The sequence below is a fragment of the Spermophilus citellus genome (genome assembly GCF_964194105.1).
Source record: "Spermophilus citellus genome assembly, chromosome: 18".
NCBI lineage: Eukaryota > Metazoa > Chordata > Mammalia > Rodentia > Sciuridae > Spermophilus > Spermophilus citellus.
In genome coordinates this window covers 8,919,571-8,937,064 of record NC_138200.1, presented here as the reverse complement: position 1 = coordinate 8,937,064, position 17,494 = coordinate 8,919,571, and the positions used below count along the sequence as shown (strand labels likewise).

Genomic DNA, 17,494 nt, shown 5'->3' with positions numbered 1-17,494 from the left:
GGGCCCAGCTGGCCGCAGCCCAGGCACATTCTGAAAACACCAGCCGGGGCTTGCCAGTTTGCCCCTTGTGTGGCACATGTCTGTAATCCCAGGGACTCAGGAGGCTGAAGCAGGAGGATCACAGGTTTGAGACCAGCCTGGGAATTTAGCAAGGCTCTAAGCAACTTAGCTACAGCCTGTCTCAAAATAAAAAATAAAAAAGGCTTGGGGGTAGCTCAGTGGTAGAGCACTTGCCTAGCATGAGGAGGCCTGGGTTGCTACCCAGCATGGAGGTCTGTAATCACAGTTACGCAGGAGGCTGAGGTAGGAGAATCACAGACTGCAATTTAGCAGGATCCTGTCTCAAAAAATAATTTAAAAGAAGGAGCTTGGTGGTTAAGTGCCTCCTTTTTAATTAATTAAAAATTAAATTAAAAAATGCCCAACTCAAATGCTGCCTTTCTTATTGAAGATAAAGATGGAGGGTGGTTCCCATCCGAGGGCCCAGAGGCCCTTACAAATGAGCCTGGCAGGGGACCTCTCAGAAGATCCAGGGCCCCACCCCATTCTGACTGTTTACAGAAGCCTGCCCGCTCTGTGCACAGAAGCTCGCGACCCTCTCCCACAGCCCAACTAAGCCACTTGCAGCTGCGGAGTCTGTTTTCCCGGGAAGGAAGCTCCGCCTCCAGGGCCCGCCCCGCAGGTGACTGACTGACAGGTGATTCTATGGGGTTCGCTGGAGTTTCTGGATCCTTGTGCTGCCTGACACGCATCCCATAAAGCATTTTTACACCGCTAGCTTTAGATCCTTCCTGGAGGAAACTATTAACTGGAGAAGTGTGACAGGCGGGAACAATCACCCACAAGTGTGAAGGAGCCTGGGCCACCACGGATAAATTATGCATATGCGTGAGCGAATCAGGCCAGGCCATAAATAAATTATGCAAATGGGGGCAGCCAGGGAGCTGTGGGAGGTGCGTTAAGCAAATGTTGTCAGGGAGACCGCGGGGGTGGGGGGGGGGCAGGTTACGACACAAATGTCAGGCAAATGGCCACGGAACGCAGGTGTCCGTTATGCAGCCGAGGCCGAACCGGTCATCGTAGGAACGAATCATGCCAAGGGGCGACAGGCTAGTATCTAGGGTGCACTGGATGGGTACACACGACACTGAAGCCGCATAAATTATCTCGACATCAGAAACCAATTATGAATAATGAATGAATTATGCAAATGAGGGCTGCGGGCAAGCACGGCGCTGGGCTAGCAGATGAGGCCGGCCTCTGCGCAGGCCCGGGTACATCCTGTAAATCGCGGCAAGTCACCCAAACCAATTAGCGCTGTCAGAAAACAAGGGGCTGGCGACGCAACCAAGTGCGGCATGAATTATGCAAACGTAGGACGTCTTATTGCAGCGGCAGGAATAAATTACGCGGAGTCAGGGTGAAGTGGCAGATAGACCTGGGCGCACCACACAGACCACAGGGGCTGTCGCTCACAGCGCCCTCGTGAAGACTGAAAGGAACTCTCTGGTGGGTGCGGTGCTCCCATTGCGGTGCCGGTGCCTCTGCAGACTCAGCTTGGCAGCTGCGGAGGACTCCAGCCCGGTCTCCCCTCTTGGGCTTGAGCTCCTTGTGCAGTGTATGTACGGTGTATGCACAACTGTACCGGGCGCCCGCTCCGAGCGAGCACGCACTTTTTCAAATGCACAAGTCAACCCGCCAGGCCAAGAGTCACCCCTCCGGCTCTGCCCCACATGAGCACCAGGGGGTGTCCTTGCTTACCTGGACCACACCGGGGGAAAAGACAGCGAGGATGAGGTAGAGCCAGACGTAGGCGAAGATGCTCCAGGAGGCGGTGACGAAGAAGACCCGCAGGTGCTTGATCCTGCGGCTCTCCCCGGCCGGGATGACATAGACGCACACAGCGATGACCACGAACATGTTGAAGGCTGCGCTGCCCACGATGGTGCCCGGGCCCAGCTCGCCGGCCTGGAAGTTGTGGCCACAGACCTCGATGACGGACAGCAGGATCTCGGGCGCCGAGGAGCCCAGGGCCATGAGCGTCAGGTTGGACACCGTCTCGTTCCAGATGCGCACGGTGCCCACGCTGGTCTCCCCGTTGGCCTTGGTGATGGTGATCTCCTTCTCCTTGGACGTGATGACCTCGATGGATGCCATGAAGCGGTCAGCGATGATGGACACACCCAGGAACATGTAGACCATGGCCACGAAGTAGACCACCGCCCGCGCGGCCTTGTCGCCCAGCGAGGGGTCGTCTGGCTCCCACACGGGCAGCAGCACCCCCGGCTGGCAGCGGTTGGAGCCCTGGCAGCCCCCAGGGCTGGGGTCGCTGTCATTGGCCGGGGGAGGCGGCAGGGAGGGGGTCGGGGTGGCCGCCCCTGAGCACGGGGGAGCCCCCAGGAGGAGCGCAACCCCCACCAAGGCCAGGGGAGCCATGGGGGGCGACGGGGCCCTAGGGAGGAGGAGTCTGGTGAGGGGAGCAGCCCCTCCTGTCATGGCACAGCCAAAGCCCACGGGGTCACCCCGGGAGCTGAGGACGACATGGGGGCCAAAGGAGACACAGAGGACACAGAGACCCGAGGGGGAGGCACGGAAGATCCCTGAGCGAGCGTGGGCAGGAAGCTGGCCTGAACCCTGGGGACTGCACCATGCACCCTGAGCCTCAGCGACTCCGTTCCTGGGAACCTACCCAAGAGAGAGAGGCCCGTGTGTCCACCAAGAGGCACCTGCGGGAGTCTTCATGGCAGCTCGTCTACAGCAGCACAGTCCTGAAACGGCCCAGGAGCCAGTCAGCAGCAGACAGAAGCCCCGCGGAATAGTATACAGCACCAGAAAGGAGGGGACGTGGGTGGGCGCGACAACACCACGAAGCCCTTGAGGAAGCGACAGATGGCGGGAGCCGGGTATGGAAGGAGCCCTGTGGGCCTGTCGGTCTCAGGTGGGGCTGGGCAGGGGCTGCGGAGCCTCCCTCGCCCCCGCCCTGCGACACGGTCCCTGGGTGTCGGTGCTCCGCCTCTCCCCAGGCTCTGTAGGCCGCCCAGCTCCTCAGCAGCAGAGGCACCGGGACCTGAGCTGGTTTGTGCCATTCGTTGGCACGGGGTCCTTCTGCCTGCCTCCCTGGCCTGGTCTGTGCTTTGGGAAGCCATTTCTGCGTCACGTGCGGGTCTCCTAGAGACACCTGTTAGATCAGGTCCTCTGCTCAGGACCCTCCGGGCTTCCTCTGGCCTCTCAGGTCCTGCACGTCCTGCCTCCCCTGGCCTCGCCCCCTTGCCCACAGTGCACCAGCCACACTGCCCCACTCCACTGTTCCTGGGACACAGCAGACCAGTCTGCTCCCCAGGGCCTTTGACCTGCTCTCCCCTTTCCCGGGACACTCCTCTCCACACATCATGAGCCTTGCACCCTCTTCTTTCAGGGATCCACTCTGACATCACCTTACCTGGACCCTCAATCCAGAATGACACCACCCCGTTGGGGGAGTCCCCATCCATTTCACAGATGAGAAGCTCAAGGCTCAGAGGTTAAATAACCTGCCCCAAATCACCCAGCACCAACTCTGTGGCTCCCAGGCTTTCTCTCCAAGAGGGACTCGGTGGAGCATGAGTGCCTCTGCCCCACCCTCATGTTGCCATGGTAACCCAGTGCCTATAAATGGAGGAGAGAGGGAGGGAGGGAGGTGTCATTGAGCCTCCACCCTCTCAGACCCCTCTCTCTGCCATCAGCCTTAAGTCTCCCAGTAACTTCCAATTCTGTCTAAAAAGTTCCTCTGGGAGTCTAACCCACAGCCTGCCCCCAACTCACACCCACATACCATGGGCTGGGAGCTGGCTCCTCTGGGGGAGGGAGGCAGAATGTTGGCAGAACTTCTCCAAAAGGGGGGGGGGTTTAGGCAGGGCGGGGAGAGGGGTGATCCTTAAAGGGCCACCGCACAATTAGTCCCCTCAACAAGGCCCCTAATGATACATCTAATTAGCAGCCCCCTAATTAGCAACGACTTAGGCATAATTACAGGCCCACCAGGATCCAGAGCAAACACTTAAGCTTGTTCCTTCCTCCCTCCACTTTGCCTTCCAGGAGAAACGGGCCACCTGAGAGTGAGAATCCTCCAACACATTAACTCCCTTTCTCTGGGAGGGAGCTGCGGCCTGGGAAGTCTTCCCCCAAGTCTAACGACCGGTCTCTGCTGCTGAAGCCCTCAAGGGAGACCAGGGTCAGAGCAGGATGCCAGGATGTGTGCTCAAGCCCCCTCCTTGCAGGGCTGGCAAGGCAGCCTCCCCAAGGCTCTCTTGCTGCCCGGTTCCCTCTCACTGGGGCCTGGGGAGGAGGCTGGAAGAGAAAGCACTAGATAAATATTTGTGAAATGATGACCCAGAGCCTGCCGCCCCTGCAGCTCGGGCTCCCCGCCTCCTCCAGCAGCGGCCCTGGAACCTGATCTGCTGCGTTGGGTGCAGGGGCAACAGGATCGCCTGAGCCGCGAGGGGGTGGGGCAGATAGCAGGCACCTTCTCTGGGCCCCAGGGAGGTGGCAGCATCTCCAGGTCACCTCTTCCTGGCCTCGGCCTCCTGGGCCTGTGGCCAGCTGGGTCAGTGGTAAGCGCCCCAGTTCCTCCTCATCCCGCCTGGAGGGGTGCTGGGTGAGTGCAGGCCTAGGGGCAGGTGGGCCTGGTGACCGGTGGGACCTCTGGGGTCCCTCGCCTGCCCAGAGAGTGGGCGGGGCCAGGCAGGGTTCCTCCAGCTGGCCCTGGGAGGACGATGCAGTTCTGGGGTGCGGACTCTACCTGAGCTCCTCACTGCCCCCAGGGCCCAGGCTCTCCTGCACACCGCATCCCAGCTGGGGACCACACACCCCAGCTCCGTACACCAAGGGCTCGGTGATCTCTCAAGCCATCTGGAGTCCCCACACGGCACTGTCACGCTGGGCGGGGACTTCACTTGCAGCCAGGAAGGAGGTGGACACACGGGCACATATGGTCCCATGCCAGCTCCAGCCATGGGCTCAAACCTCCCCCTGGTCACCCACTCTCACCCACCTTCACCAGAGTCCCATCCCTCGAAGAAGGAAGAGGATGTCTGGGCCTCTGGACTCAGAAGGGTCCTCTCAAAGTCCCCAGGAGGTGTCTGGAAAGCCCTTGCAATCCAGCCTACTGACAAGTCTGAGACAGGCATAACACAAGAGGGATGGAAGTGAGACTCTAGGAAGGACTGGCATGACCTGAGCCAACATGGAGTGCTATGCCTGGAATAAGAAAGTCACTCAGCAGTTGGCAAAAGAATGAATAAGTCCAGAACTGGACAAACAGCAAGAGGCATGGAAGTTAGACTGGAAGGACTGGTCCAGTTTATTCGAAGAGGAAAGGAAAGGGTAGAAAAAGAAAGAACTACTCCGTCCAATCTCTACTACAAAGGTTGCAGGTTAGACTGCAGGAAGGACCAGCCTCTGAGTGCCAGCAACAAGGCAGGGGAGAGGCTTTGCTTGGGGAGAGATGGGCGGATGCCGCTGGGAGGATGAGAGGGAGCTCCGCTGGAGAGGGGCGCGGAGTTTGGGGGGCTCCAGGCCTGCTGGGGGCCACTCTGCGGGGGACCGTCTTCCCCCAGGTCCCCTGCCAGGGGCGGAGGCAAAGGTGTGTAGGAGGAGTAACCGGCTCCCAGGGCGAGAAGAAACAGACAGGGAGACAGAGCGGCAGGCAGGCGGGAGACAGATGACGAACAGACCGACAGACAGACGGACAGAGCCCGGGACCGCCGGACCCGAGAGGCGGAAGCAGAGATGGCGCAAGAGGTGGCGGCGAACCCGAGGACTTGAAGTCGTCGCGGGGAGCCCGCGGAACCGCCGGGGGACGGAGTGCGCGGCAGACGGGGACGCCGGGAGAGGCGCGGGGATCCCGGGGGCGCGCCAGGCACGGGAAGGCGGTGACTGCGGCCGGGGTCCCCGGGGTCCCCGGGGCCCCCTGCCCACCCCCGTCCCCGCCCGGCGCGCAGCCCGGCCCCGGGAGCCCCAGGGAGCTCCCCCGCATCCCCACCGCGTACCTGGGGGCCGCGTCTCCTCCCACGCCCCGCGCTCGGTCGCTTACCTGCGCCCACGGCCTGGGCAGGTGCCCCCAGCTGGGCTGGCCGCGGTGGGCGACTCCGCCAGCGGGAGAGGAGCGAGAGGCGCCGCGACTGGCGAGGGACCGAGCAGGCAGCAGGGGAGGGGGCGGGGGCGGGGAGGGGGCCGGAGGGAGGAGCCGGCGAGGGCGGGGCGGGGCCGGGCGGGGGGGGAGGCCGGCAGCGGAGGCAGCCCGAGCCTCCGACCCAGACTCCGGGTTCAGCACCAGAGGCCAGGGACAGCAGCGGAGGGCGCTGTCTGCGGGTCTGAGAGGCTCCCCGTCCTCTCCAGCGCGCGCAGTCTCCGGCCCATACATGGGCCCAGATGCAAAGCAGCTACAAATAGTCACGGGCCTCGAGGGGGGGCAAGAATGTTGGGCCAGTAGGTCTAAATTTGCACAGGGCGCCTGCGCAGTAACCCCAACAAAGAAGGCCGGAAACAACCACAAAGGCACCCATTAATAATAATAACAGGGCGGCCATTCACACAGCCCTACCACGTGCCAGGCATTGTGAGGACATGTTTATGAGGCCTGTCACTCGTCCACACTGCCGCCGCCGCGGAGTCTGGAGCAGATGCTACCATCAGCTCCATCTCCCAGGCGGGGAAACTGAGGCGGGGGCGGTGAAACGCAGCTCTGGGCTCCGTGTCCTCAAGCCACGCGCTGCACCGCTGCAGGCTGAGGCTGGGGCAAGAGGTCAGGAAACTATTTGCTTAAAAAATGAAAAAGAAGTCAGGAAGCAAACCGCCAAGGCCCAGGAGGTGGCCCTGGCTCCTGGGACGTGAGTGCTCCCGCCCTGGAGTGGACACACAGGCAGACGCCCTGCCACACGTGCACAGACCCAGCCACCACTGCTCACGGCTGCCTCTCCCCACAGCCCTCTCCGCACCTCCCAGAGCAGGAGGTGATGGTGTGCACCAGGCCCCGGTGCTGGGCCTCTGCAGGTGGCAGCGGGGGAGGAAGCCGCTCATGCCAGTGCCCATGCCCACTGCCTGTCCTGGCGAGCCAGCCTTGGGCCTTCTGCCAGGAGGAGAGGATCCAGCTCCCTGCAACTCCCCACGCTTGGCCTGGCTTCTGGGAGACCTGGGGGGGATGGAGTTTGCCGGGATGAAGGCAGGGAGGCTCCTATCTCCCACACTGTAGACTGGAGGCTGGGCCTGGTCCCGGCTGGTGGTCAGATTTATGGGAGGATTTCCATGGCCAGAGGCAGAGACAGATGGTCTACATGACCAGATGCTGCACCCCCACCACACACAGGAGCAGGCGTCCCACCCAAGCCCAAGTCCCAGTCTGGAGCCTGCTCAGGAACCACCCCCCCACCCCGCTGACCCGGATTCTATTCCTGGCCTGTGGTGGGGGAGGGCAGGCCTGCTTCCTCACTCATCTCTTGCCTTCTGCCTTCCATGGTCCCTGGGAGGCAGACTCTGGTTCCTTCTCCTGGGTGCCTGTGTGCAGCTCCAAGTCCTGGGCTTCTCATACTAGGCCTGACCGCAGCCTCTACAGTACGGTGCACCCTGGGTTCTGTCTGGTTTTCACCTCAGTATTCTCCACTGGGATCTAAACTCTATTACTGCCAGCCACAGGGATGCACACCTGCAAACCCAGAGGCTGGGGAGGCTGGGGCAGGAGGACTCAGTTTGAGTCCAGCCTCAGAAACTTAGCAAGACATGTCTCAAAATAAAAAATAAAAAGGGATGGGATGTAGCTCAGTGGTAGTGCCGCAAACAAAACAAAAACCAAACCGCAGTTATGTTCTGCTGGGCCCTAACCCAGGCCCTTTGCATATTTTTTTGAGGGGTCCAACCCCAGTATGATTCACAGGGGCCTAGTCTCACACCCTCTGCGGCAACTTGACGACATTCTCCCACAAGAATTCCTCCCACCACAGTCTTTCCATGGAGTCTCACCCCAGATCTAGACCCTACCACTGGGGTCCTCAGTCATCCTGAGAGCTAAACTGTTCAACCTCAGACCAGTCCACCAGGGCAAACCTCCGCCACTTGCCGGATCTAACTTCAGACCCCTCATCTTACCCAGCGCTCCACAGTGGCTTGGTTTCCACTTTCTTGCTGGGGTCTAACCTCAGTTTTCTCCTTTATGGTCTACACTGGGATCTAATCTCTGTCCCGTTTCTGGGTCTAACCTTGGATTCTCTTGTCCTTAAAACCTCCTCCCTTGATTTTTCTAGGTGACTCCAGCATCCACAGAGCCTGGCATACAGTAGGTGCTTAAAAAATGCTTGCCATACAAAAGAATGAAGTCGACTGTAAAAGCTTTGTTTCTCTGGACACATGACCAGTGCTCAGCGCACTGGAAATGGTGGGTGGGATCGCCCGTTTCCCGCTGGGGATGCCGAGGCACAGAGAGAGGGGCTAGCCTGGATCACAGGGCTTGTGGGGCAAAGCCAGAGCAGAGACTCAGGGCTGTCCCACCTGGGGACCTGGGGAGACCACACTCTTCTTGGGACACCTCCTCCCATCAATGGCTGGAGATGTGTCTCATGAACTGCTCCAGGTGTAAGAAGAATGAACCGACAGGTAGGTGCTCAGGAGGCCGGGGGCTCTGCAGGCCCTGGGCCCGACCTGTCCCCAAGCCCCCGTGGCCGCCGTCTCCTCTGTTCTACTTGACGCCGAAGCCGGGTCAGGACCAGCTCAGAGGCCTGGATGAGGCTGTGCTGTGGGGAGAGGAGGAGGAGGAGGGCCAGCTGAGAAAAAGCAGGGAATGCACCTAGACCACAGCCGGGCAGTGTGGACTGGACACCCAAGGGCCAGCAGGGCACAGAGCGCAGACTGCAGGGTGTGGGGAAGAAGGGATTTCTGGGACAAGACGAAGGCTAGACCCAGAGAGAAGGCCTCAAGTGAATTCCAGTGGGAAGGACAGGCCTAGAGCCAAAAGTAGGGGAGCGGGCCAGAAATCAGTGGAAGGGACAGAGATGGGTCAAAATAAAAGCAGACAACACTACAAAGGGAGTGAGCCCGATTACTAGAGGCTCAATGACCCTGGAGAGGCGAAGGTGAGACCCTAACAGCAAAAGACAGGTCAACAAGGCAAAGAAGCCGCAGATCCAAGGGGAAGAGAGAGGCTCTATTAACACACGAGGGCCAGGGTTAGACCTCAGCTGGAAGGTCTGAGGTTAGACCTCAGCAGTCGGGAGAGAGGAGCAGACAGCTGAAGTGAAATGCTTAAGTAGACTGTGATGAAGGGTGATGTGGCAGTGAGGAAGTCCTTTCACCCACAATCAGACCACAGTCTTTTCCACTGGGGTCTAACCTCAGACCTCTCTAGTGGGGTTTATGTCCTTGGCATTAGGGTCTAACCGCAGCCTCTCTCCTGGCTCCGAGTCTCCACGTGGTCTAACCTCAGGACCCATCTGCTAATCTCAAGCATCTCCACTGGAGCCTAACCATCTAAACCCCATTTTCCTGAGACCTCACTTTGTCCTGCCCAAGGTGGTCCAACCTCAGATTTCCCACTGGAACCTCACTCTATCTTCTCCTGGGCCTAATCTAAAACATTCTGTAAGGATTAGCCTGTGGGAAAAGGCCCAAGGAAGACTCCAGCAGCAGAGGGGAGAGCCAGAGGAGAACCCAGGCTAGACCAGCCAGCGCGGCCCTGGGTCAGACGGGAGGGAAGGAGAGAGCAGGGGTAAGGTGGGCAAGGTACGGCACAGCCTCAAAGGTGGGGTGACGGTCAGCAGAAGGTCAAGGTTAGACCAGAGCGCCACATTGCAATGGAGGGTCCAAGGCTGGACCACGGGCCATTTCCATGGGTGGACGGTGGACCAGGACAGGCGGAAAGGCACTAGGCTGCTGTGCGAGGGTCAGAGGTCAGAGGTCAGTGGGAGGTCGGAGCACAGTGGCTGGGTGCCCGGAGCTGCTGCAGCAGGCAGCTGGAGGTCACGCTGCAGGGCAGGGTAAGAAGTCGGACGTGGAAGTCGATGCCACCAGCAATTGGCAGTTAGCCACAGCCAGTGCTGTGGGGACCAGCGGAGGAGAAAGGGCTGCCGAGGTGAGGCAGGTGAGTCCCGCAGACACAGGGCAGAGGCTCCGGTGCAGGGGAAGACTCAGGTCGGCCCACAGCCACAGAGCAGGGCAGCGAGGCAGAGCTCGAGGAGGGACTGTGGGGGTGGGGAGGCCCTTGGAGGCTGAGGGGAGCTGGGGCAGGGGGGTAACCTCCTCCCCCAGGTAGGGCCCACCCAGCTGCCGTGAGTGTCCTCCTGGCCAACAGGGACCCCTCTCCCGGGAGGTGGCCTCAGCAGTGAACCCCACGGGAAGGGGAGAAACCAGCACTCATGCTCCCCACCGGGCCAGGCTGAGGCCTGACCCCTCCCCAGCGTCCCGTCCTGCCTCCCTGATGCCCGCGAGGATCCTGCGGGAACAGGCCTGGTTGCACAGATGTGCGGACCCTCCGCGGGCCCCGTGCCCAGCCCTGGCCTGCGAGTTACCTGCAGGATGTGCATGCCCTTCAAGGAGACCACGGCCAGCTCCTGCAGCCCGTCGCCGGTCAGGTCCACGTGAGCCATGGCCAGCAGGGGGCTCGAGAAGCTCCGCCGCCACAGCAGCTGGAAGCCAGGGGTGGCCCCTGGCAGCCCCAACTCGGGGCCGCGGTACTTATAGCAGAGCAGCTCCTGCGGCGGGAGGCAAGGTCACAGGCTGAGGGGGGTACAGGGACATGAGGGCACGGCAGTCCCAGCCCGCATGTCCCACCTGTCCATAGGTGGCCACCAGGACTTCTGGTTGTCCATCTAAATCCACATCAGTGACCAGGCCACAGAGGACGCTGTCAAACTGGTCACTGCCAGGCAGGAGAAGCTGGTCTTCAAGGCCCCGGTTCAGCAGGTCCCTGAGGACCAGCCCAGCGTCAGCTGGTCACTGACCTGTGCCCCTCAGGGTGTCTGCCTCCCAACTCTGCAGGCCAGGCACCTCACACCCAAGAGGAGGCCCCGTGCTCTTCCTGGGGATTCACACGCCCCGTCCCCAGTCTGGACACCCACGCTGTCCCCAGAGCCTGGATGACTTGGCCCTGGCTCGGGTACTTCCCGTCCACCCATGGTGTGCCAGAGCTGGCTGTGTTGGCCCATGGGGGTGGACAGGTCTCCTGCTGGGGTACCTGCCCCCCTCCACGGTGGGGGCACTGACCCCATGGAAACTGGCAGGTGTCACAGATGGGGCCTGCCCAGGTGTGTGGGAAAACACTTGCTGGAACACTCCCTGGCCCACCCTCTCCAGGGCTGGGCATCTCTGCCCACCCGAGGCCTCTGTCCACTCTCTACAGGACCCAGACGTAAACACTCACAGTGCCCTTCCTGGGTCACCAAGAGCTTCACCTGCCCAGCCCTGACCAGCTTCACCCAGAGGGACCTTCTGCTGAGGAGGACAAGGTTGGGTCGCGGGGTCAGGCCACCCCTGCCCAGGCCCTCACCGGTACACCACTGCCGGCTCCAGCATGCTGACCACGAGCACGCTGCACGCCTCCTGCTGTGGCTGGTCTGGGGCCTCTGCAGAAGGAACGGGAGTGGTGGGGGGTCTGTGGGGACAGGTTCCTCTCCACACCCCGTCCCCCTCGGTGAGAGGAACACCAGTTAGGTCTCAAAGAAGACAGGAGGTTAGAAGCTGGACCATAAGAGAAATGACGGAGGTCGGTACTACAGGGAAGAGCGGGTGTCAGATGGCCGCGTGAGGGGCCCGAGTTTCCACCCAGCAGAGAGACCGGTCCCTGAGGGGTTGTGGAGAACACCAGGTTGGGGGGGGGGGCGAGTAAGGGCCAACCCCAAACGGCACAGGGGCCAAAGAAACGCCATCAAGGCCAGACGGGTCAAGGAGCAGGAAGAGACCAATGCACGGGGGTTGACGGTTCCATCCTGAGTGGCGGGACAGCATTTGGTCCGCAGACAGTAGAAAGGACAGAACGGGGGATGCAAGTATGTCACCAAGGGAAGAGTGAGGGTCAGACCACAGAGAGAATGGCGCAGCTCAACCCCGGAGCAAAAGTCTAGGTCAGACCAAAGCACGGAGAGCAGAGGTGCCCAGCGGAGAAGACCTGCCCTAGGCTACCTGGGCAGGAGGGGAGGGGAGGGGCACGCCATCGCGATGGCTGGACAGGGTGCGGAGGGAAGGATGGGGTCTGACACCCCGGGTTGGGGAACCAACTCGGGTGGGGGAGCTTAACCTGCGGAGTTGCCTCCCCTGGTCCCTGGGCCCTGAGCTCACCCTCGGGGGCCGTGAGGCTGAACACGATCACTCGGGAGATGGGGCCGTCCTGCAGGACTGTCCACATGTGCAGCACCTCTGCATGGAGAGCAAGGACTCAAGGCTCTGCCCCAGTTCCCAGCCCTGGCACACGGCCTGGCCCTCACCTTGACTCCGTTGGTCCACGTGGGCGACACGGACATAGCCACTCTGACAGCCGAGAGCCGAGAGGCGCCGGGATGTGCCGGGGAGGTTGTGGACATCAAGCCAGAGGACACTGGTTGGCGGGTGGATGGACAGACAGATGGACAGCACAGAGGACCATCGGTGGCTCCCAGCACCCACCCCTCCCTGCAGCACCTGGTCAGCAATCTGATTTGCAAGTCGTGATCCCCACTGCCCAATGCTCCAGGGCCAATCCCTATCATCTGATTACTGGGTCCACCTCCTGTTCTCTCTGGGGTCACCACTGTTGGTCAATTTCCCTGGGGGTCACACCTTGCCTTTTCTGAGCTCGTGCCTGCTGCTCAGTTTCTCTAGGATCCCCTGTTGTCCTTAAAGGCACTTCCCACCACTGTCTTCTCTGAGGTTACAGCCTAGGTCCCTGCTGGCTTTTCTGGGGCCCATCCTACCTACTGGTCAGATTCGTGAGCTCTGGGAAGAGGTTCTCCACGGGCTGTTCTTCAAACTGATGCAGCCCTTCATTCTGGGGGAACACGATCCACCCAGGTACCTGGAGTCAGCCACCAGCCTCCAGCATCCCCTGCCCAGAGCCAGCCCACGGGGAACCCTGGCAGGGCATGTTGGTGCCTCACCTCCTTGTAGAGATGGATGGCTGGGTCATTCCCGCTCAGGAGAAACACAGTCTCCAGCTGATCCCCAACCTGGACCCTGCAAACAGACAAATCGAGAAAATGGAAGGACCTGAGTGTGGCTGAGTCCAGATGTTTTGGATCCTCTTGGCAGAAATCCTTGCTTGTATGTACCCTCACATTCAGATGGCAGACCCAGACTAGAATCTCAGACTTCAGCTCTTAGTACGTGTCTCTGTGAAGCACAGACCTGCAGGAGCCAGCCCTCTCAGAAGCTGCCCCATCTCAGCACCACAGAAACTCACGCCAGCACCTCCCATTCCTGGGGCCCTCCCCGGCTGGAATTTTCTCTCTGGAATGGAACTGTAGAACCTTAAAATACTGAGGTTCTTCAATCTGGAAGCCCAGGATTCCAGAAGTTGTTTATTGTTTTCTCTGAAAGACTAGGGCTTTTAGAAATTGTCATGGTTGGTATCTAGTCTCGTGGAACGTGTGGATCATCCAAACCCTAGCATCTAGAACATGGCTGAGTTTGAATCTTCAGTTTTAGAACTTTTATCTGCTAGACACAGGTTGGCAAACCAGGACCTGCAGACCAAAACCAACCCACTTCCTGTTTTTGCAAATAAAGTTTTATTGGAACACAGTCGTGCTCATTCATTTGCACAGTTATCAACAGCTGCTCTCCTGCAACAATGGCAGAACTGAGTAGCTGTGACAGGGACTGGTCCCCCAAACCTAATATTTTACTCTATGGGTCTTCACAGAAGTTTGCAAAAATACAGTTTTCCAACCCTTATGTTAGAACACCGGTGTTCTACAAGCCCCGGAGTGGAATCCACATAGTTGGGAACACTAGAACTTTGAGATTCTAGATGGTCTGTGTTTCATCTGCTTGTAACACGAGAATGTTAGAAACCTTATATAGAATCTCAGAAGATGCTGGCATTCATAAAACTGTAGAACTTTCAAACCTTGGAACCTTTGAGCTTACAACTCTATAAAACTTAGCATCTTTGATCCTGGGGATGTCAGAATCTAGAACCTCAGACCTGCTAATTCCTGATGTCCACAGCACAGGTGCTCGCTCAATGAGCTCCCTCAGGTAATCTTCTTCAGGGTTGAGAAAGTGGTGGCCCCTGGCTGTCTGGTCCACATTCACCTTAGAAGCATACTGTCCATGGGCAGGTGTGTGGTCTCCAGCTGGATACTGCCCCTACCACACCCCATGCCCTCCCTCCCCGCTGTGCTGAACCTCTCTGGCATCAATGGCACTTTGGTTTCCAGTCCTTGATTGACTATAACCCTTTTGTTTTCCAGATGGGGAAACAGACTCCCACTGACAGGGGTTTGAGACCCCAAGGGCCAGGGACACTCACTCTGTGTGACACAGCTGGAAAGGTGTGAACTGGAGCTCCAGGTTCAGGCAGCTCTCTGTAGGAGGACACAGGCAGATGGGCACACTTGCCAGGGCCCCCTCCCACCCTCCAGTTCCCAGCCTCACTCACGTGCAATGGAGTCCAGGTTGAATTCAGAGCCAGGCTCATAGTCGCAATAAATGTTAAGAAAGGGGCAGCCCTTGTCCCCTGAATCCTGGGGAAGGAAACTCACTTCAGGGGTAGTAGGAGGGATTTTGGGAAGGCACGATGGCTGGTGTGTAAGGAGGGTGTGGGTAGGTGGAGGGTGCTCTGGGTACCTTGATGAAAGTGATCCCCACAACCAGGCCCTGCTTCGGGGGTGACTTGTTGAAGGTGTCGATGGAGACAATCTCTGCATCCACTGGAAGGGGACAGTGAAAATGTCACTGTAGTCAGACTTGAGATTCCTGGTACCACCAATCACAGCGACTTCTGACCACCGCAATTATGGGTCTGCGAGAGTCCTGACCATCACTATCTGACTACTAGGTACCAGCATCTTGACCTTTGCTTTAGGAATCCTGAAACCCTACCCACTTTCAAGCCCCTATTATCCCTGCCCCCGACCCCAGTGATAATCAACCTCGACTCCGTTCAGTCACCCAGTCTCCCATCGTGGTGACCGGGCTCCAACAGAGCCTCAGAATCCTCAACACCACGTTCCACGCCCCCAGCTCCATGGCGCCACGCACCGGGGATGTAGTTGAACTGCAGCTCCTTGGCCACCGGCCGGATTTTCTGTCGGAGGTCTTGGTAGCGGAAGCCGAGCACCTTGCCTTTAAGGGTGGCGGCGAGGAGCTCCCCGCGTCCACCCGCGCCGCCGGCCAGCCCGTACACATTGCTCTGCGACGAGAAACGCGTGAAGCTGTCCTCGCGCAGCGGGCAGGGTCCCGCGGCCACGGCCGCCTCCCCCATCACGCCCCTCCACAGCCTCTGCCGCGGACCACTGTTCTCTACCTAATCCATCGGACGCCTGCCAGTCGCGCAGACGGATGACGTAAACAAACTGCGGACATTGCCCTGTATCAAGATGGCGCCCACACCACTTTGTCCTGTTGCGCTTGCGCGCTCTTCCCTTTCCATTTCACCCGAAGGAAAGGGGCTGCAGGAGTGTAACCAAAGATGGTAGGTGGCGACCCTCGGCCCTTCCTTGTAGGCTGTGGAAGGTAGAATGAGAATCATAAAACTTAACATTGCCCTTCTGTGCCATGAACAGTTACTCTGTGGGCATTCAACCTAACTATCTATTCAAAACTCACCAGCAGGCCGAGATAGATACATCCACTCATATCTATTTTACAGATGGAGTTGAGGTACAAAGAGGTCAAGTAACTTGCTTATGACCACACAGCCATAAAGAACCAGTTAGGCCGAATGCAGTGGTGAGCGCCTGTAATCCCAGGGACTCAGGAGAATCGCAAGGCAAGAAGTTCAAGGTCAGCCTGGGCAATTTATTGAGGCCCTGTCTCAAAGTAGAAACTGAAAAGGGTTAGGGAAACAACTCAGTAGTAAAGCGCCTCTGGGTTGGATCCCCAGTATATATCTCCCCCAAAAGCAGCAGCAGCACTGGAGCCCAAACAAGTTGGTGCTTTAATTCATTATTTTAACTATCATGTTCTTACCCTAAAACAGATCTATCAAGGTGGCACATAACCACCTCCTTTCTTGAATGCCACCCTGCTGACAGTCCGATTGGCCATTCTTATGGGTGCCACACAACTATTCAGTGGGGCCAGAGGGTACCTTCCCCCTTTCATTCACTGAGCTTTCCTCCTGTGCCAGGATACCCTTTACAGATTTTACCCAGAAAATCCTTGCAAGAACCCTACAAAGAGATTTATATCCCAATTTACAAATGTGGAAAAGCTCCAGGAAGGTGGATACTACATCTCCCTAGGCTCAGCTAAATCGCCAGCACCTGGAACACTAGGCCTGACTGAGCAGGCAGCAGTACCGTTCAGAACCACAGAGCGCGTGCCAGGCCCTTCACCAAGCCCTGGGCGATTAGTACCTGAAGGACTGCACATGCAAGCCCTCAAGGCAGGTGGACATGGAAAGTGGGGAAAAGAAAGCGGGCGGGTAACTCCAGAGATCTGGAGTTGGTAAGAGCTCCTAGGCGCAGCACTGGGTGTGCCCAGAGTGTGCCTGCGGCCTGGCACAGAGAAGCCGGAGTGAATGGGACACAGGGGCCAGTGTCCCCTTCCCATGCGGCAGCCTGTGAACCTCGTTCACTTAGTAGTTGTTGAGTGAATGAAAAACACATGAAGTTATGATGGCAAGTCAAGAGCTGTCCCCTTCAGGTTTCCCCCCTGCTGCTCATTTGAACCACCTGTGGAGCTTCCCTAAGACCAACCCAGAGCAGGAGCCTCACTCAAACCACGACTTAGCATAGGCTGTGGCCGGAGGTGGAAGACGTTCAATGGCTTGAGAGTTAGACCTAGGTCATGGGTGCTTCCCACCCTTCCCGGTCAGCAGCGCCTGGAGCAGATCCGGCCACCTGCCCAGGTGCCAGCAGTCCACTGTAGAGCTGTGTGGAGCTGCAGGGCGGCGGGCAGGGCTGGTGTGGGCCTGGCCACTCCTTCAACTCTGGAGCCTCACCAGAACTTCCTGCGGGGCCAGTGCTGGAGCCTCTCGCAGGCAGCCCCTTCTCATCTGCCTCCCTGCAAACCTGCAGTGTCTTCCAGCCAGTGCCCCACCACAGGGAGGGGCCACCCTGGGGAAGCATAGGCGGACCAGGTAATCTGTCTGGCTTACAGGGTACCCCACTCTGGAGTGTGGCAAAGCTGGCCAGTTCCCACCCACCTCTGTCAGGCAAAGGGACCTGTCACCTGTCCTACCCTCAGACCCACACAGGACTCACACTCTGCCCACCAAAGTCAGTTCTTCTCCATCCTGTGACAGATGGACAACTGTCACTGGGCATCCAGCCTGCCTCCCAGAGGAACCTGGATGTGGCTGAGTGTGGGACAGTTCAGGTTCCCTTCCGCTCCG

General features: G+C 58.9%; 2 protein-coding genes across 5 annotated transcripts in view; both read right to left on the bottom strand.

Moving 5' to 3' along the window:
* SLC8A2 (solute carrier family 8 member A2) overlaps positions 1 to 7,501 on the bottom strand; it is a 29,192-nt gene extending 21,691 nt beyond the window's left edge. The window contains exons 1-4 of one of the 4 annotated variants that reach the window (XM_081273973.1): positions 7,217 to 7,356; positions 5,030 to 5,154; positions 2,690 to 2,768; positions 1,762 to 2,452 (exon numbers count right to left, since the gene is read on the bottom strand). In XM_081273973.1, coding sequence (XP_081130099.1) covers positions 1,762 to 2,452; positions 2,690 to 2,742 — 744 coding nt within the window. In that variant the 5' untranslated portion in view covers positions 2,743 to 2,768; positions 5,030 to 5,154; positions 7,217 to 7,356. Of the gene's footprint in view, positions 1 to 1,761; positions 2,453 to 2,689; positions 2,771 to 5,029; positions 5,155 to 6,070; positions 6,403 to 7,216 lie in introns of those variants that run through there. The other 3 variants (XM_081273972.1, XM_081273971.1, XM_081273970.1) reach the window with 3 other exon arrangements.
* Positions 7,502 to 8,340: 839 nt separating this feature from the next.
* KPTN (kaptin, actin binding protein) lies at positions 8,341 to 15,515 on the bottom strand. Its single transcript, XM_081273974.1, has 12 exons — positions 15,196 to 15,515; positions 14,782 to 14,864; positions 14,594 to 14,678; positions 14,465 to 14,519; positions 13,089 to 13,164; positions 12,906 to 12,979; positions 12,441 to 12,550; positions 12,295 to 12,372; positions 11,507 to 11,582; positions 10,792 to 10,927; positions 10,530 to 10,712; positions 8,341 to 8,759 (listed from the first exon to the last, which is right to left on the bottom strand). The coding sequence occupies exons 1-12, from the start codon at positions 15,416 to 15,418 to the stop codon at positions 8,631 to 8,633; spliced, it is 1,308 nt and encodes a 435-aa protein (XP_081130100.1). The 5' UTR covers positions 15,419 to 15,515; the 3' UTR covers positions 8,341 to 8,630.
* Between the last annotated feature and the right edge of the window lie 1,979 nt (positions 15,516 to 17,494).

Bases quoted from the DNA above. Each gene is read 5' to 3' on its own strand.
- KPTN (XM_081273974.1), bottom strand. From the start codon at position 15,418: ATGGGGGAGGCGGCCGTGGCCGCGGGACCCTGCCCGCTGCGCGAGGAC. The intron at 14,520-14,593 runs GTGAGTGAGGCT...GTCCTCCTACAG, and splicing joins CAACCTGGACTCCATTGCAC to AGAGCTGCCTGAACCTGGAG. The intron at 10,713-10,791 runs GTGGGACATGCG...CTCCCGCCGCAG, and splicing joins TGGTGGCCACCTATGGACAG to GAGCTGCTCTGCTATAAGTA.